Source organism: Furipterus horrens, unplaced genomic scaffold (assembly GCF_987537825.1).
Source record: "Furipterus horrens unplaced genomic scaffold, mFurHor1.1.pri manual_scaffold_10, whole genome shotgun sequence".
NCBI classification, from domain to species: domain Eukaryota; kingdom Metazoa; phylum Chordata; class Mammalia; order Chiroptera; family Furipteridae; genus Furipterus; species Furipterus horrens.
The window spans coordinates 83150243-83170216 of NW_028327180.1; the positions used below are offsets into that span (position 1 = coordinate 83150243).

The 19974-nt window shown below is 45.7% G+C and overlaps 1 protein-coding gene across 2 annotated transcripts; it reads left to right on the plus strand.

Annotated features, from left to right (window-relative positions):
- Positions 1-1005: 1005 nt before the first annotated feature.
- On the plus strand, positions 1006-18144 carry SMIM3 (small integral membrane protein 3). Of its 2 annotated transcripts, XM_090288432.1 has the most exons (3): positions 1006-1277; positions 4863-4926; positions 16922-18144. In XM_090288432.1, exon 3 carries the CDS (start codon positions 16933-16935, stop codon positions 17113-17115), a length of 183 nt encoding a protein of 60 aa, XP_090144558.1. In that variant the 5' UTR covers positions 1006-1277; positions 4863-4926; positions 16922-16932; the 3' UTR covers positions 17116-18144. The 2 variants fall into 2 exon arrangements, with proteins under 2 accessions (XP_090144558.1, XP_090144557.1); XM_090288431.1 differs by lacking the exon at positions 4863-4926.
- The last annotated feature ends 1830 nt before the right edge of the window (positions 18145-19974 follow it).

The following is a 19974-nucleotide window of genomic DNA, read 5'->3' on the forward strand; positions in this document are numbered from 1 at the left end:
TCAGTGGATTGAGCGTCGGCCTGCGAGCTAAGTGTCGCTGGTTCGATCTTCCAGTCAGGGCACATCAGAGAAGGAAAACTCTGACTCCAAAAAACCTCCGCTGCCTTGCGGCATACCTCTTCAGGGGAAAGGCTAAGGGAGTAAACCCCGACAGAAAATCCGGAGCCGGAGTCCCTAAGGCGGTTCGACGTTGTAGTCAACACCGGCAACTCCTGCAGCGCACCTGAAGCCAAGCTGTATTGACTCCGTCTTTCCCTTGGACCCTTCAGCTGCGAAGAGAGGGGGGGGTCTGCTGCATGGGCAACAGCAGACCCTCCATATCACCCTGCCCAGGCTCTGTAGCTTCAGCTTCACTGGAGAGGACACTCCAGCGTCATCGCAAGATGTCGATTCAACACGGGAGGAGACAGATACCGTGTCACTCCCGAGTTGGACTGCACAGCCATTCTCGGCGGTGCAGATACTCTTAAGAAGCTACACCATCGTCTCTCGAGACAGACGGCTGCCGACGACGACGGTATGTCGCAGAATTTTAGTAATGAGGTTATGTGTGCCATGCGATGAAAAAGGTTGAAAATCGCTGCTCTAAGTCTATACTCCCACGCAACGGCCAGGAGACAGGTGTTAGTATCCTCACTTTACAGAAAATGGAAGTCAACAAGAGGAAAGTCTCTTGTTAGGGACCCTACTTTCAGTACATCGCAAAGCAGGAGCTCAGAGTCGGGCTCCTCCACCCAAGCCCAGCTGTGTAGACTACAGCTGGAAGGCTCTTGGAGGACACATTTGGGGTCGGCCCTCTCGGTTTAGAATTCAGAGAGCGAAGCTCCCCAGATGGATAAAGTGACTGTTCAGGGCCTTACCGAGAGGCGCGACAAGGCTGCGAGGGGAACCAAGACTTCTCGGTCTCTCCTCTCGTTTGCCAGCGCATTTCTCACCCGAAGCCCGGGGGGAGCTGGGGGAGGAGCTGAGTGGGGTGGCGGCGGCCGGCCCGGGCTTTCCGGGGGCGGTCCCTGGCGGCTGCGAATTCCTGGGCCACCGGGTCAGAGCGCCCGGTGCCCAGCCGCGCGTCCCACCCGCTGCTGCGCACTCCCGCCTCCCAGGGCTCGGAAGACCCGGGCACGTCCTGGGCCAAAGACTCCAGGGCTGGGGGCCGCTTCCCGCCCCGGGGACCTGGAGAAGCGCTCGAACCGTCTCTGTCCCGGGAACTTTCTGCGGACCTGGCGCTATACAGCTACGGCGAGGGCTGTGCGTTTTAAAAGCAGCTGTGCGGGACCGGGGTGAGTGGGGCCGTCGGGTGTCGCGCGTGGGCCTCCGGTCCTCGTGCCGCCCACCGTCCTAGGGCCCTCCTAACTCCCTTCTTTTATCCCCTCTTCTCCCTCGCCTCCCCGCTTCATCACTTTTGCATTTCCCCCTTTTCCTTCCGGCAGCCCTTAAGTTCCAGCCTCCGTCTACTCACGATCTAGCTGCCGTCTACACACGATCGTGGGCCTCCGGGGAGGCTGGAGCTCGGGTGGGCGAGCCCCAGCCCCACTAGAGACAGGCTTCCGTCAGGCTGTCGGTCCTGATTGTCTCAAAGCCCAGCGTAGAAGGCGCCAGGAGTTGGGATCCAGGGGTGGTGATTTGCAGCCCTGGTCTGCCCTGGCCCTTTCACCGTCCTATCTCCTAGCCTTGCTTTTCCATCTGTGAAATGGAGAGAATAGCCTTTGCAAACGGAAATCAGATGAGAAAGGGGTGTGCAAAGTATCTTGGAGAGAAGTCTTCCTTTTAGGCTCCCTCATCTCCTCCACCTCTTTAGTGAGGACTTGGTTGGTCTGGTTGCTGGTTCTCTTGCACTCCTGTCCCTTCCACAAATTCCTTGAGGGTAGGGACTGTCTCTCCAGGCTCATCTCTGAGGCATCCTCAGCCCTTGGCACAGGGCCTGACGAATAGGTGCTCAATACTGTTTACTGAGTGAAAGAATGAGAGCCATGAGCTATACAAACCTGTACCACTGTCAGAGGTTCTTATTTTGATTGAGTGACCAGGTTGGGCTCTTATTCCCACACACTTGTTTCTTCCCAAAAGCAGTAGTCCTGTTGGCCTCTGGGGCGCATGCATCCCCCCTTTTGTCTAGAGTCCTTAAAGCTCTGGGTTGTAGTTGGGAAAGTTGCTCAGTCATTCAAGTATCATGATCTGTGCCACCACTGCAGGTTGTAAGTAGTCAGGAAGGGCTGTGAATGCCTGAATGGGGTTGAGGTGGGAGTGGGGGTCGAAAGAACAGTTCCCGGGGAGTCAGAAGATGCTCGGAATTACCTTAACGGAGCATTTCCACTGTCTGAACCTCATCTTCCCGTCTGTAAAATGAGGAATGGGGGTTAAACAGATGGGTGTCTGTGGTTGAGCATCATGTGCTCTCTGGATCATGCAGGCCACTCAGCAATCCTCTGAGCACATTTGCGACAGCCCAGATGAGTGAGCTCGGGACATCACGCACACGTCTGCAGTAATGAACACTGCTCCAGCGGGGACCTCCTGTTTCCAGCTGCCCTGTGGTTATGAATCATGCTGTGGAGGTTACAAGTCATGCTCCATCAAATCTTCCAAACAATGACCTCTCAGGCGTCAAGGCTGTGGGCTCTGTTGTGTTATAAAGGTCTGGGGAATTCCCCCTTTCTGGCACAGCCAGAGAGTCACTGAGCTGTGTCAGGGTGTTTGAGACATGAAACAAACTAGGAACTCTGAGGGGTCTGATGTAGTCAGGTCGCATTCTGAGCCCAGGGGTGACAGACACAGGGGGAAAGAAGCTGTTAAAGTCTCAGATGTTTTCCCAGCCATATTCTGATCTTTCTTTTTTAAAAATGCACTTCTGTTTCTTCTCTATGGATCAAACATACAAAGGAAATAGCTCCAAGGAAAGAGGATCTTTATTTGAGTTGATCTTATCCTGCCACTATTGGCTGTGGTCTTAAAGATAGATGCATGTACTCACACTCACAGTTTATAGGAGTAAATGTTGGTGTTACTACACCCTGCAGATCCCCACCCTGATTGGCTGGGTAAGATGAATGATGTAGGCATAATCAAACTTGACCTATATTGAGTGCTACGAGCCAGATATTATTCTAAGCATTTTATATGTATTAACTCATTTAGTCTACATCAAACCTATGAGGTAGGGACCACCATTACATCCATTTTATAGATGAGGAAACTGAGGTCCGTAGAGGGAGTCAGTGACTCATCCATGGTCACCCAGGAAGTAAGTTGCAGAGCTGTACTTTGAACCCAGTCAATGTAGCTCCAGGGACTATGTTCTGAATTGCATTGTAATTGAGGGGCTGTGAGTTCTGATCTGGCTTCTGTCGCTTGTAGGATGACATAGGGGGAATTAGATGAAAATTTGACAGCCACTGGACTACTAAATTACTAGGGAACATAGCACCCTTCCAACTCACTGGGGAAACAGACAATGAATGTCAAGTGAGAATGATGTATTTTCAGGAGTTAGGTGGCCAGGAAGGACAACAGGTCAGAGTTATAATTGCCCAACACTTTAGACAACAGTAAACCAGACTCAGTATGGGACCATGTACTTTAAATCATTGAGTTGTGTATAGAATGAGCTTCCTTATTTTATTTTTTAAATTTGTTCCATTGTATTTTTTCCGTTACCATTTATCCCCCTTATATCCTCACCCCCTGCCAATCACCACACTGTTGTCTGTTGGCAAATTGGGCATCTGAATTGCTAGTGACCCACTACATAGGATCATGGCAAATGAAATGGAAGAGAGAGGAGGAAAGAGAGAGAAAATTAAACTGTGATTCAATTAATGATGACATATATCTGACACAGACGTCCCTACTCCTTCATCCTGTGCCCCAGGCAGACGTTGATCATCAGGACCTTGCATATTACCTCCATGAGGCCAGAGAATCCTTCTTAATTTGGTGCTCTGGACAGCCTCTCCTGTTGACTGTGAAGCTTTTATCTTGCTCTCCCAGACTTCCCACTTAATTTCCCTGGGGTATGGTCAAGGAAGTACCAAATGATAAAACAGGAAACATTTTTTTTCCAACTGCCCTGGTGGCATCTTAGGAAACACCCGAGGTTCTTGAAAGATTAATCTTCTCTCCCCCTCACTCCTTTCTGTTTTTTCTTTAATGGTTTTCAACGAAATACGGAGTTGGAAGACCATCTTGGACCTAGGACCAGGCCTCAGGGGAGGTAGAGTATCATCAGATCAGAGACAGCCTTTGAAAGTGGGCCAGACCCTTAGAGATCACTTCGTCCATCCATTCCAACTGGCTAACAGGAAACTGAGGCCCAGTTTGAAAGAAGGAATTATTCAGAATCATCCAGTGTACTGGTTTTCTAATGCTGTCACAAGTTACCACAACTTAATGGCTTAAAAAAATCAAATGTATTAATATATTACAGTTCTATAGGCCAGAAGTCTCTCTAGAATAGATCAAGGCATCATTAGGCTGTATTTCTTTCTGGAATCTTTAAGGGAGAATTGGCTCGCTACTTATCTGAGTTGTTGGCAGAATTCAGTTCCCATGGTTGTAGAACCAAGGTCACTGTCTTCTTGCTGGCTGTGAGCTGAGGGCCATTCTCTGCATCTCAAGGCCACTGCATTCCTTGGCTTGTAGCCGCCTTCCACCGTCGACCAATCGAGCAACAGAGTCATGTCCTTCTTGTGGTGAATCTTCTGCCTTCCTCTTCACTTTTAAGGACTCATGATTAGATTACATCCTGAATAATCCAGGATCAATCTCCCCATCCCAAAGTCCTTAACTTTAATCACATCTGCAAAGTCCCTTTGTCTCTGTTCTCATGACTCCACCCTCTGAGTCATGTTTCTTTTTTTATATTCAAGGTTCTGGGGACCAGGATATGGACACATTTGAGGGGCCATTATTCCACCTACCATACACAGCAAGGTAGGGGATTAGTGCCACTCTGATGCCCTTGCAGCTGTTACTGAGTCCCCCTGACAGCCCACCCCGTGGACAGTACCCTTTGTCAGGTCAGCACGCAGCAGGCACTTAGTTACTGGCAAATCACAATGATGGAGGTAGAGGTTTAAACAGGATGCTGTGGATTTGGCCTGGGTTTCTCCTCTGCTGGCTCTGTGTTGGTTTCTAAGTCTCTGTGATTGGCTGGGTCAGATGGTACGTGCAGTCTTGAACAGCTCTGGCTGCTTTCTGGTCTCTGAAATATCCTGGTGTTTTTCCATTTTCTAGCCACAGAGGAGCAGATGGAAACTCAGACAGAGAACAAGTCTTTAGACTGTTGAGAATTTTGGAGGAGATGAGCCAAATGGGGTAAAACGAGAACAGAATTCTCCTCAGGGATGGCGGGTCATCGAAGAAATGCCTCTGATTTGATTCATTTCACATTTTTGACAGTTGTGTGTCCTGCCTATTCCTTCCCCTGGCCCTTTTCATTGGAACAAAAGTCCGTGGTGAAATGGACTGTGCTGGGTTGGTGAATGCTTGAGGCTCACTCTTTGATAATGGAAGGGGAACTATTTTTAAGAGTAAACGAGCTGGGATGGCCTTTTCACACTGAACTTTGGCATGGGAAACCCTCACCCCTTTTATCAGCCTCCCTGTCCTCTTCTAAGAACAAAAAAAGACAGGGTTGTATCCCAGACAGCAACTCCCACACCCCTACACCAACCTCAACGTGCAGCGCCTGAGCACAGGGGATCAAAACTCGGATCTGAGCTCACCAGTCCAAGCAAATCAGCAAGAGCAGATCCTATAGGATGTTATCCTGAAAGTTGCGGTCCTCTTCTGCCTGGTATATACAAGGTGGTCTGGGAAAGAAAGAGGTCCCCATAATCCTTCCTGGATGCAGAGAGAGCCCAGAAAATGATCAAATCAAGGATGTCATTTTATTTTAGAGATAGGATTCTGACTGTTAGGGTCATTGAACTTTCTGCAGGGGTGAGGATCCTTTCTGGACCTTCACCACTTAAGTTCCAGGAGTTGAGCTCAAATCTGAAGTTCCCCAGTCTGCCCATATTCATTCCTCCACTCACCTCAAGTTTATTGGGTGCTCAGTGTGTGCCAAGGCCCCCAACAGGGGCTGAGTGTACCATAGTGAACAAGAGCCGAGGCTTCTGCTCTCCTTGGGCTTGCATTTGAGCAGGCAAAGATGGCCAATAAGAACAAATAAACAAGCAAATAAACAAGCTAATTTTACATCATGAAAAGTAGATGAAGAAAATAAAACAAGGTCTGAGATAGAGAATGGCTGTGGATGAGGGTGGGTCTGGAAAGATTTTTTTTCCAGAGAGGTGATGCTTAAGTTGAGATCATGGACATTGAGATACTGGATGTTAAAAAGGAAGATCTGGGGGGAAGAGCATTCTAAGAAGAGGGAACAGCAAGAACAAAGGTCTCAAAGTGGGACCAGCACTTGGGACACAGGTCATTAGGTTACCCAGGCTGGTAGGTGGCCAGTTGGTCCCCTTCTTGGTACTTGAGTTGTCTTCTCTGCCTCATCTAAATGCTCCATTCTTCTCTGACAGCCTCACCAGCTCCTGAGGGCAGAGCTTTACAGGGGTCCTGTAAGCTGTGGGATGTTGGTAAACTTCCAAGTCTACTGCCCCGGGGACCATCAGCCTCATTGTTCACGTTCTGCAAGATGCCCAAAGAGACGCCCCCAGCATTGGTGACTCAGAGCTGGTTCCAGCTGCCCCCTCTCTGGCCCCGTGTCTGGTGGGCATGAAGCAGCCCTAAGCTCTGGCAGTGACACCTGCAGGAAACCACCTGCCTCTATCTATCTGCCTTTTCTCCCACTTTGGGATAATTAAGCTTGCCTGCCAGCAGGAAGTCATTTCTTTTATTACCATCTTCCTCAGTGAACTCCTTGGTGATAAAACCGGTTGGATAACCACTGGCAATCTCCCAAAAGTGAACTGTTAGTAGCAGTTCAGATGTGGAGGGTGTGCGTTTCTGGTGGGAGGTCAAAGCTGGGACAGACGCCGATCAAAGGTTACTTGTTTACGAAACTATCACTGTGGTTTTCTTGCTCAGATTCAGAGTGGTCCCCGCACCCTGACTAAGAGTGGGCCTCTGAGCTCTTTGAATTTAGGAGCTATGCTGTGTTCACTAGCTCAGCTGAACCTGTATGAAGCCCTTACTGTGTACCAGGCATTGTCCTGAGTGCTTTATGTGCACTCGCTTGTTCAACTTCCCTGGAGTCCCAATGAGGCAGTCACCATCAAGAGTTATTACAACCAGTTGACAAATGAAACTGAAGCTGGCAGAGGTAAGCTTCGTGCCAAAGCCACAAGGACTACATACGTTCCCAGCGCACCACGTAGCTCATCACCTCTGGGCTTTGTTGATGTTGTGTGCTCTGCTTATCCTGCTTTTCCTCTTATTTCTTCCTTTTGAACTCCCGCTTATCTTCAAAGCCCGTATCCAAAGGCCCCCTTCTTTGTAAAGCTTTCTATTTTACTTAGACAAAAACAAAGAAGTGAGGATTCATATTATTTTCATATTGCGTTGCAGGACTGTATATATTTTCCCCACTTCATCCAAACAATAGGATGGCACAACGTAGTGCTTTCGTTGTCCCTATTTTACAGATCAGAAGATGGAGGTTTGGAGATTTAAAACAGCTTGTCCAAAGTCACACCTCCAATCAGGATGGAAAGCAGGATTCAAATTCAGATCCTCTGAACTCTGGAGTCCATGCTCTTTCTACCTCTTTCCTCTTCTGCAGTAGCATGTGGTTCGTACCTTCAGGGTAGCACTTCTTTGCCTTGTATCGCAATTAGTGATTGTGATTAATGTCCCTTTTCCTCCATAAGAGACTGAACTTCTTAAGGACAAACACTATTTATCTCTGTCTCTACACCACTCCTTGGTCCCCAGTGTTAATTACAGTGCCATAAATGTTTTCTGAATTAGATTGAATTGCTACTCTACCAGTTTCATACCTGGACTGGAGGGATAGGTCAGGGAAATCAAGCATGCAGTTGGTTGATTTTTAAAAATCATTAATATCGATTAATCATTTATCATCTTTGTTGATAAAGACACGGTCCAAGTTAGGGATGCTAGCAAACTAGCTGTAGGAGGGGAGAATATTTGCTTAGGTCAGGGAGGCCCGATGTAAGGCCAGGAATTATTAATCATAGAACAAACAATTGGGGAGCACTTACTGTGTGTTGGAACCCTGCGAAGTGCTGTATGCGATTATCCCATGGACGTCTCTGAACACTATGGGGCAGATACTGTTATTGTCCCACCTTTGTTTTTGTTTTCAGCTGAGGAAATGAAAGCATTAGGAGGTTTAAGTTAGTTGTTCAAGGTTGGTCAGCTACAAAGTGGTGGAACCAGATTTAAATCCAAGCCACCTGACCTCCAAGCGTGCGTTTTTAACACTACTCTGTAGTGTGAGTGTAAAGAAAAGACTTCCCTGCCATTTCCCAGGATTCCCTCCACCCAGAAGAGTGTCCATTGCCCTCCCAGGATACAGGAGCTTGGGGATTTGGGGATTAAGAATTGTTTGTTCAGCACCTATACCACTGAGGACAGAGGGAAGGCATTTGGTGAGGAGAAGTGAGCTGGGGAGTGAAGTCAGTGCCGGGGCAGAGCGGAACCCGGACAAAGTGATCCATTCCTTTCCCATGTGCATGTGAGCTTTTTCCCAAATTTGGTGGACTCTCCCACTGCAAGTAGGATTCCAATGTCTCCCCCTCTCTTCTCTGATGTTCTTACCCAGAGTGAAGGATAAGTAAGTTACAAGGCTTAGCCATTACCTTCTTTACTAGGTGCAATTGCATTTGGGCCTTAAGTCAAAGGGATGGAATGCAATTCTGAGGACATTTCTTTGCTTTTATATGTGTGTGTGTGTGTGAATGTGAGTGTGTTTTCCTGGTAAAGTTGCTAAGGGCTCTGGGCCTCAAGGTCCTCCATAACCTTTTACAAGTAAAAATGTATAATTAAGAAGCCTGGTTGGTTCTCATTGTCTACATCAGTTTATTCTCTACCACCCATTCTCCAACCTGACTTTCCACTTCCTTCTTCCACTTCCCGCCTCAAACAGGGTAGTGATGGAATTGAAAAGGGCACTGAACATGCAGAGGCCTGAGTGCTCCCCTCTGTCCTGCCATTAACTTACTATGTGAACTTGGGCAAGTCACTGCCTTCAATCTGGAAAATGAGAGGTAGGTTATGTGGTTTAAACTAGATGGTGTCTATTCTGTGTAGACTTCTAGAATACCACTAGTTTGTAGAAGTTTCATCTACACAGAACAAACCCAGTATTGTAATACTAGTTTTCTATTGCCACAGACTTAGTGGCTTAAAACATACATTCATGATCTCACAGTTTCCATTATTTTTATTATATTTTCCAATTCTGGAATTTCTATTCAGATCTTGAAAAATATCTGGCCCTGGCTGGGTTGCTCAGTTGGTTGGAGCATCATTCCATACACCAAAAGGTTGCAGGTTTGATTGCCGGTCAGGGCACATATAAGAATCAACCAATGAACGCATAAATAAATGGAACAACAAATTAACGTATCTTTCTCTCTCAAATCAATAAACATATCCTCAGGTGAGGATTAAAATATATATTATATTGTATGCTGTGTTCTTTCTTGTGGTTTCCAGTTCTCTGTCAAAATTCTCAAGGTTATTTAAGGTCTGCCAATCCCAGTATCTGGAACCCTGTAGATCTTTTTCTGTTGTCTGTTGTTTCTGATGGTTCTGTCCCTGTCACCTTGCTTCTTTTTTCATTCCTGTTTGTTTTTTGTTGTGTATTGAACATTATGTGTGAATTTAAAAGTTTGAAGCCTATTCTGATGTTATCTCTTCTAGAGAGGATAAAGGTTTGCTTCTGCCAGGTACCTGGAAACCTAGAACAACCTTAATTCAATTTCAGGGATTGGAGTGACTCAAAGCTGCTTGTTTCTCTGGAATTGGTACACGCCTAGTTCACCTTAGCATTAAAAGTGCTCATCGTGCAAGGGTTTTATTCTCCCTGTCTCAGCGGGCTTGAGCTCACGAGTCTGTCAGAACCACTGCTTAGTCTCCATCCTCTGCTGGTGGAAATGCTGCTTCAGAGGCCAGGCTCACTGCCCTGGATGTCTGTCTTCTCTCAGATGTTAGCCTGGTAGTTGCTCATTCTTCTGTTATTTCTTAGTGCCTTCAAGCATTATTCTTTTTTGGTCCAATTTCTCTAGCTGTCCACAGTAAGAGTATCGGTCAAAATGGTCTAGCTTGGTGTTACTGGAAGTACAAGTTCTAATCTTTGTAGATTACCTGTCTCTTCTTAATTCTCTAACTCTAGAACGGCTTTTGGCCAAAAACAATGAGAGTCTGGCCTGGAACTAGTATAATGATCCATGGACATGGACAACAGGGTGGGGATTGACTGTGGGATTTGGGGAGGGGGGCAGTGGTGCGCAACAGGAGAAAAATTAGGACAACTGTAACAGAACAACAATAAAAAAAGATATTAAAAAAAAAGAAGGGTCTGGCCTGGACTTAGAAGAGAGCTGCGAATCTGCCACACTCCGTGGTCACACTCCTGTGTCTGTGTGGGTGCTTTGGAGGTAGTTATAGGTGTCTTCCAGGTGAAGACAGGGTCAGGAGACCCGTGTTTGAATCCCATTCGCTTAGCTTTGTGATCAATAGCCAGTTAGCTTTTCTCAGCCTTAGTCTCCACAGCTGTAAAATGATATATCCTGCACAGGATTATTGTGGAGTTTAAATAATTTAATGTACAGAACAATGATTCGCACAGTACTTAGCACTTCGCATTTGTTAAGGAAATACTGGCTTTTGCGATTCTGTGTTTGAGAAAATAAGGGAGAGGGTACTTATCTTCTCTGGGCTTCTTGGAAGTAAAAGAGCTATGCCTTTAATGGCAATTCCTAAAAGGGTGTTTTGTATATAGCAAGTACTTGATGAATGAATGAATGAATGAACAAATATCCTGGACAGAGTTACTTTTTCTGATAGTACCCAACCAAAAACGATATTGCTTTGTCAGAGAGGTAAAAGTTGCTGCTGGGGAATGAGCCTCATAATTAAAGCGTGGGTTGATAACACAGATTAGTCACCTTGAATTCAGTTATTCTAATATTCAGACATTTAGGAAATTTTAATTTGTGAAATTGATAAATTTTTTGTCAGAATTAGAAAATTCACTGTATGATGGAATTGGCTGGAACAATGCATTTCTTTCTTTGTTGTTTTTGTTTGTTTGTTTGTTTTGCAAAAGGACTTTTAGTTGCCTAGAAAAATGATCTCAGAATAAAATTTGATACTTCCCCAAGCAGGCAGCAAGGCACCCTCTACCCTTCCTTCCTAGATTGGACTGAATACGGTACTTGATGGATGGGATGAATTTTCCACCTTTGGAGAAGGTACAATGTTTTCCTCCTTTGGAGGAACTACAATTTTGTATCCTTACACTTAGTGTTGTTAATGGACACAAAAATAGTCATTTTGGGATTATTGACTTTTCCATTGACTTGCCTATATTGCTTCCACTCGGGGCTGGTGGCTCAGGGACCTGGTGGTGTCAGTAGTTGGTGATACCAGTGGCTTCTTTGTTTTGTCAGCTCAGGGTGGGGTTAACGCAGTTTCTTAGAAAAACTTATATTGAACATATGTCAAGATATATTATTTGTTAATGAGGTCAACAGATAAAGTAGGCCAGTTTCAGATGGCAGGCATTTAGGGCTGACTGCTGTTTTTTCCCTTTCGTGGTCATAAAAGCGTCATTTTTTTTTTTTTTTATCAGTGATAAGGTTAAATTTGTGACATGAATAGTTTGGGCCATTTCCTGACATGACCCATTATTCACCAACAACAAGTAATAGATCTGCAAAGCAAACGATAAGTGGATCAGTCTTTGGTTATTAATTAAATGTGCCAAGAAGCAGGGTTTTATGTATTCACAAGGAGCCAGCACACCCGGATGCCAGACAGGGGTCAAACAGAAGTCAGCTAGCAGCAGCTTTGAGTCCTGCTTTCTCTCAAGCAAATTTTTTCCAGCATGCCATTAGAAATGTTGAACATATGGTTTCCGGAGCTCTTATTGTGGGGACAAAATTTTTCTTTCACAGTCGGGGGAGGTGGAAGTGCCTGGAATCCCTATTACCTGGGACGGAACTGGCCCACTCGAGGACATATGGTCGAGGACGGGGAAGGTTGAAAGACGGAGCTCTCTGTGCCCTCTGTTGCCTGGCCACATGGATGGCCGGCCTTAGAGCCCTCGAACCTGGGGGTTGAGGGGCAGCTGAACAGCCCAGCTGTACCAGGTGAGCATTTTTGTGTTGTGGTTTAGTATTACTTTTAGTTTGAATTGTATATGTGAAGGGTGAGCACCCTAATCTCTAGTGCCTGGGGCCTCTAAGGATATTGATCCAGCACTGTTGACTGAGTAGGACCCCCGGCCCCTCCCTGGCACTCCAGAGCAGCTGCACTTCTGCTTTTTGTTTTTTTGGGGTTTTTTTGTGATGCGGATTTTAAACAATTTTATGAGCAAAAGAGTAATTTTGGTGCAGTCAAAAAGACACTTTACAGAAAAAAGTGTCATCTCTTTGTTCTATTCTGTTTTCTTTCAGATAGGGGCAGTGACTTGATCATATCTTTGTCTTTGAATGATTACTCTGGAAGAGGTGGGGGTGAAGGCAGGGGAAATCATTGCTCTGTGATTCTGGTTGTGAATGAGTCCTGAAGCCTGAGTTCCTGGAAGTGACAGGTTTTGCTTATGAAAAGCAGCCAGGGAGATTATGTGTTCCTGGCACTTGTAGTCACAGAGACTCGTGTTAATGGGCTTACCAGGAAGAGCTTTTGTGGGGCTCCTTTGGCCCAAAGCAAACTAGCTGTTGATGTAATCAGGAGACCACAAAAAAGAAATTCTCTCGCCCCCATGCCTCCTTAGTACTGTGACTCACACTTCTGTGCCTTTGACCTTGAAGAAAGTGACCACATTTCCAAGGCTGAAGCAGGGCCAGCCTATGCATCTCCCTCCTCTGCAGCCCCCAGCCTGGTACTCCTGCGGCCTCAGGGAGCCTTGCCAGAGGCTTCTCCTTCATCTCAGACTTGCACAGATCTGACCAGACTGGCAACGGAGCACCTAGGAATCAATTCTCAAATCATAGTGCTAGAAAGAGTTGTAGAAGGCTTAGAGATTATTGAGCCCAGGGGTTCCCAAATCTGGCTGCACATTCAAATCACTTGGGGAGTGGGAGGGAAAAGGCCCCTTCCATCTTCACTAAGTAAAGAAGACATACACGTGGCCAGCAGGTACGTAAAAGGATGATCAACATCACTAATCATCAGGGAAATGAAAGTCAAACCCATGATGAGATATCACCTCACATCTGTTAGAATGGCGATCATCAAAAAAATTGACAAATGTTGGTGAGGATACAGAGAAAAGGGAACTTTTGTGCACTCTTGGGAATGTAAATTGGTGCAGCCACAGTAGAAAAGAGTATGAAGCTTCCTCAAATATTAAAAATAGAACTGCCATATGACCCAGATATTCCACTTTAGGTATTTATTCAAAGAAAATGAAAACACTGATTTGAAAAGATATATACACCCCCTGTGTTCATTGTAGCATTAAGTACAGTAGTCAAGATGTGGAAACAACCCAAGTGGCCGTGAATGGGTGAATGGATAAAGAAAATGTGGTATATGAATAACAGACTATTATTCAACCATAATAGATAACAAAATCTGGCCATTTGCTACAATATGGATGGACCTTTAGGGCATCATGCTAAGTAAAATCAGGCAGAGAAAGAGAAATGCCCTATAATCTCACTTACATATGGAATATGAAACAAAACAAAAAACTAAACTCCTTGATCCAGAGAACAGATTGGTGATTGACAGAGGCAGGTAGTAGGAGGTGGGCAAAATGGGTGAAATATACAAACCTCCAGTTATAAAATCAGTAAGCTGTGGGGATGTCATGTGCTGTGTAGGGACTACAGGTCACAGTATTGCAGTGCGTATTTGAAAGTTGCTAAGAGACTAGATCTGAAAAGTTCTCGTCACAAGAGGAAAAAATGTGTAACTGTGTAATGATGTTAACTAGACCTATTGTGATGGTCATTTTGCAGTATATACAAATACCAGATCATTACATTGTACACTTGAAGGTAACATAATGTTACATGTCGATTATAACTCAATTTTTAAAAAAGAACAAAAATCTAGAAAAGAAGAAAAAAAAAAGAAAGAAAATGGGTTGCCTCATTGAAAATATCAAATTCTTAGGCCCCCGTACCTCCTTAGCAGTGTGCGTGAGTCTCCATTTCTGCTGCTGCCAGTGAATAGAAACCTATGCCCAACCTCGTGAATCTTAGAATAGGTTAAGCAATTAGCAGATGTTCTATAAATACCAATGAAAATAACAATAGCAGTACATTTTCCTTTATGTACATCACTTAAAAAGAAATACATGCTCATGTTTAGAAAATTCAAATGCTATAAAGACATGAAGAATGAAAAGCAAAAACTTCCACTCCTAGTCTAACACTCCAAAGGCAGTCACTGTTAACACTGTTCTGGATTCTACTCATAAAAGATGTTTTGTTTTTATACCCTCACCTGTCTACCTACTTAATTCTACAAAAGCTGAACCAAGGGCATTATCCTATCCACATTATCCTGCACTTCATTTTGTCCCACTTAAAATATTTTGGAGCTCACCACTCATTTCTTTTTAATAACTATTAAATAAGTTAATATTTGTTAGCACACTGGAGCAATGCTTGGTGTGTAACGAGCATTACATATTTGTTAAATGAATGAATGAAAATTGCTATACGGTATTCCATTATATACCCTGCTTTTACTATTTATGGACACTTCTGTTATGTCGGCTGCTATGACAAACAATGCGGAAACGAACATCCTTGTACATACATCTTGGGGACTCTGGTAATCAGTACCAAAGCATGGTAATCAGTACCCAAATCAATACCATCAGTGTGGTAATCAATACCTTTCTTAGAGTGGCGACAGTGGGCATGGAGCCAAAGGGGTTAGAAAGAAGGAGTTACTGATTAGGCTAAAGCAGGAAATGGACTAGAATTGGGCATTTTGCTTAGACCTAGAATCACAGGATTAAAGATCTTAGATGCAGAAGGAACCTTAGGAGGTTGGTTGTTCCAGTCCTTGGGCAAGGAATGTGTTACATCTGTGGTTCTCAAGTTATGCACTGAGCCCTGGGGAGCCACAGCGAACTCACTGGAAAAGTGAGTATGGGGGCTGCAAGATCCTTAACATTTAAAAAAAAATTTTTTTATTGATTTCTAGGGGGGGGGGACATTGGTGTGAGAAACACTGATCAGTTACTCCCCATATGCATCCCAACTGGGGATTGAACCCACAGCCTAGGCATGTGCCCTGACTGGGAATCAAACCCCCAGCTTTTTGGTGTGTGGGACAACCCTCCAACCAAATGAGTCACATTGGTCAGGGAAAGGTCTTGATCATTTTTGACAAGAATAGAGATATTTGACATCTGTCAGACACTGTGTAAACTACTGGCTCTAGATAGGTTACAGTTTCAGATGAACTCTACTACATTCCTTTTTCTGATATTATAATTTGTGGAGCTGAGTTTTCGGTGGTGGCCATGGTACAGAAAGTACTGCGCATCAATGGCTGTTGAATAGACCAATGCGTGTGGAATAGGAAGTGAGTACAACGTCGTCCTATCTGATTCTGAAGTTTCAAAAGTCGTACAGTGCCCAGTCGTTGCACACGTCCCATTTGTCAGTGACTGGTTAAGAATGAAAAACATATATTTTCTTTTAATTTCTGTCTATTATATTTTTCAAACAGCTGCTAATTAGGACACACTTGCTTCATTAAGTTGTTTGAACCTAACTATGTAATAAATGGAATTGCTAGGTATTTCTTCTGGCCTGGAGTGCTGTCAAGATATTCCTAGGCCACTAAGGGCATTGTGCATGGAAAAAGTTTGGGAACAACTTATATACTTTATCCATGAGAACCCTTTTGGCGGCAAGTGAGAGAACCCAGACTGGCTCTGCTTAAGCAAAACCAGAAATTATTGGCTTATAATCTGGGATGTCCTGGTTTGCAAGTGGCATCAGAATGGGCTGGGTTCAAGTGCCCAAATGAAGTAACAAGGCTCCAATTCTCTTCGATCTCTAGGACAGGCTCGCCACATATGGGCGAGATAGCCCCACACCCTTCCTTTCTAGACTCATCCCTTTCTGTTTAGCATCCCAGCAGAAAGTTATCTTTCCCAATGGTTTGTGCATAGAAGCCATGGGAGAACTTTGGTATAGAGCCAGGGTTGCTCACCTGTCCCTGAATCGAGACTATGGAGATTTGTCCCGGGCACATCTAAGTCACATAGCCATCCCTGTGCTCAGGAGAGTGCCCTAAGACACGGGGTGTGTAGGTTCTTCACAGAAAAGTAGGGGTTCTGTTACCAGGAGAATGGGAGAAGGGGTACAGGACTGAAAGCAATGCATCTCCCCTTTATAGGAGAGGCAATAGGCTGGTAACAGGGTAGTTTAATAGTTAAACATGGAAGCTCTGGAGTCCTACCCACCTGGCTTCACTTCCTTGGGCAAATAACTACAACTACATCTTTTAAGGCTTTAGAGTCCTCATCTCTAAATTGGGAATAACTGAAGATAAAGGCCAAGAAATAAGAAAGTACCAACAAGAGTCCCTACCTCCTAGTGGTGGTGGCTGAAGTGTTAGTACATGTGAGTGCCTAGCACCGCGCCTGCCACATAGGAAGCCCTCAGTAAGGGAGGCCATTGTTACTATCAACCAAGCAACCTTAAAGATCACACAGCTGATAAGTGACTCCTGGAGCAGGTTTCCTTCCGACCAGGGAGGAAGGGAGGGTACAATGCAGTGATCTCCTCTTTCCTGTCTGTTACAGAGTGAAACAGCATGGACGCTGTCAGCCAGGTCCCTGTGGAAGTCGAGCTCCCCAAGCACATCCTGGACATCTGGGTCATTGTCCTCATCATCCTGGCCACCATTGTCATCATGACCTCCTTGTTGCTGTGCCCGGCCACTGCGGTCATCATCTATCGCATGCGGACTCATCCTGTCCTCAATGGGGCTGTCTGAGAACTTCCCAAGAGGGGCAGGGGAGGGGTGAGGGTAGCGTCCCTCCCCCAGACTCTTCCCTTCTCAGAAAAGCAGCAGGAGAGACTTCAGAGTGTAGACTCTGGAGCTTGATATGTAAGGGGAGACCCGAATTCTGTTTCGGTTCTGCCACTGGCCAGCTGTGTGAGTTCCAGCAGGGGACCTAATTCCATGAGTTCCAAGTTCCTCATCTTTCAGATGGGGATTATGACCCCTGCCCTTCCTACCTCATTGGGTTGTGAGAACCAATGACTTGGTGCAGGTTAAAGCTGTTTATGAGGAGTAAAGCCACCATGGATATACAGATGTTATTGCTGAATGCTGAGAAGCTCTGAAGAACCAAAGAACCTAATTGCTGATGCTGGCCTTCAAGGTGGCGAGGCAGACATGGGGGGTGGAGCCGCCTTTGTCAGTGCCCCCTCCATTCAAGCCAAGCAAAGGCACCCTGTCCTCATTCCAAGGGGCATCAGGACATCGGCTCAAAGTTATTTTCTTTGAGGTGCCACTCCCTCAAGTTTTCTAATTTGGGAGGGAATTGATCATGGCAGGGGGTGGGAGATGGGTGGAATTTTCCAGGACCTTCTCTGTGTCAGAATCTGCCCCTGTGCAATCTGGAGGAAGGCTCTGCCGTTTCTGGGCAATGCCAAGGGAGCTGGGGCAGCTGTTTTCATTCTGCCCTGGACTCTCATAGTTTTGACACTCTTAGCAATGTTGGAAAATGCAGGGTGGCTGAGTTCCCTGGCCGGCTTTCAGGATCTCCAGCCCCCCTCCCCTTGTGTGCCCCATACCAGGGGAGTTCTGTCCCTCTCCCCAGTTTCCGCTATAATTAGCTCCATGGTATAATGTGCTTCCCCTTCACTCCCTCCCATCAGCACTGCAAACAATCCGAGGTACTGACTTACAGTTAAACAATGATGGTTATTTTAGATGCTGACTTATATTTATAGAGAGAGATTTCTGGACCACTCACACTCTTTGACCCGAATCAGGAGCATCCTGGGGGTCTATTATATAAAAAAGATAACACAGATATTAGGACATCATTGTGTGGAAACGATGCTTTTACTTCGATGTGACCTCATTGATGACCACAACCAATTAACAATAAAGTGCTGCAGCGGGCATGTCTGAGGTCTTTCTCTAAAGAGTACAGATTAAACCCAGGAGCTCAGGTCACAGGCCTGCACCGAACCTACGGGTCTGAGAGACACGGTTTGAATGAAGGCACAGAAAGGGAAAGAGAACAATCAAATCGCCCTCCAGGGTTCTAGCTTCGGCAAGTGGGTGAATAGTTGTGCAATTTACGCAGACAGAGAATGCGGGGAGAACAGGTTTCAGAAGTACAAATGAATTTAGTATTGGACATGTGGAGTTTGGGGTGCCTGTGATATTCAGGGGGATACTTTCAGGATACAGTTAGAAACCTTGGGTCTGCTTGTTGGGAGACGTCTTCTGGCTGGAGTTATGTTTTGGGGGAGTCATCTGCATGTGGTAGATATGGCACAAAAGTGGACAGGGTCACCCAGGCAGGGTGTGAGACCGAGGACTGGGCTGCTGTGCAGAACTTGGAGAACACTAAGCAGGAGTGAAAGGGGAAGAGAAAAAAGCAAAGCAAGGAGACAGACGGCCACGTGGTAAGAGGCCGTATGAGAGGGGCGCAATCGCACCTTGAGAGTTAAGGAACCAGTGGGAGCTTAGGAAGTGGACACAGTGGGAAGAGACAGCTCTTCCCAGGAACAGGACTGTCGTGTAGGGGTCAGAGTTAGAAGAGGGCACCAGGAAGAGTGGTCAAGAGTAAACAGGGAATGTATGAGGCTGCTGCTGGCATAACACAGCATACGCTAATTTACCGCAAACTTTCTGTTACGGCTAAAAAGTAACTCTAGGACCCTCCGCCCCCTTATGGACACACCAGTTCAATAACACACAGGCCAATTACATTTTGGAGAAACCCTAAGGTCAATTTTGAGGCTGCTGCACCCGGGGTGAGTGCAAACCCAGCCTTACAGGAGCCGGTTGGCACACCTGCAGCCCCCTCTTGCCTTAATGCCTCCCCCAGCCCAGCAGCACATGATGAGAAGGAAGCCCTCAGCCCCCAGCTTCTCCCTGGGGAGCAGAGGGAAGGACCGGGCTGTCGCCCCCTGCCTGACTTGCTCAGGGGGGGCTGCCCAAGGGTCTGGCTTCTGTCCTGCCTGATTCGAAGAACTGACAGGAAAGGACCCCAGGTTGGAGTCATGAAAACTAAAGCAACAGTTTGGACTAAAACACACTCGTTTCTTTACTAACAATACATTTAGGCCTTACTTTAATGTCGTTTAATTAAAGTAAGTTCTGGAGGCACTAATGATCTTTGCCAGCTTTCTAGAAGTCAGCGTTTGTACTAGGGAAATGGGCATGCACACAGCCCAGTGACCGGCTAAAGAACTTCATTGTGTTACCATCCTTTGGACAGTTAAACCTTGGGTTTTTTTTTTTCCCCACACAGTGACACAATATAAAAGAACGTAAAAGCACCCGAACTAGTAATGGAGACCAGTCAGTTTAGAGCTTAAGTCATATTGCTGGTGACACCCAGCAGATATACCCGCCCAACATATTGAGATATGACATTCTCTGGGAAATAAGATAATGTTATTTTTAAAAAATATAATGCTTGCATGTAATTTCTATAATGTGCATTTTAAGATTCATTTTGAGAGAGAAGAGAGAGAGACATCAATTTGGTGTTCCACATTCATTGGTTGATTCCAATATGCGCCCTGACTGGAGATCGAACTTGCAACCCCAGTGTATGGGGATGATGCTCCAAACAACTGAGCTACCCGGCCAGGGCTATAATGT

Coding starts and splice junctions, on each gene's coding strand:
- SMIM3 (XM_090288432.1), top strand. CDS start 16,933: ATGGACGCTGTCAGCCAGGTCCCTGTGGAAGTCGAGCTCCCCAAGCAC.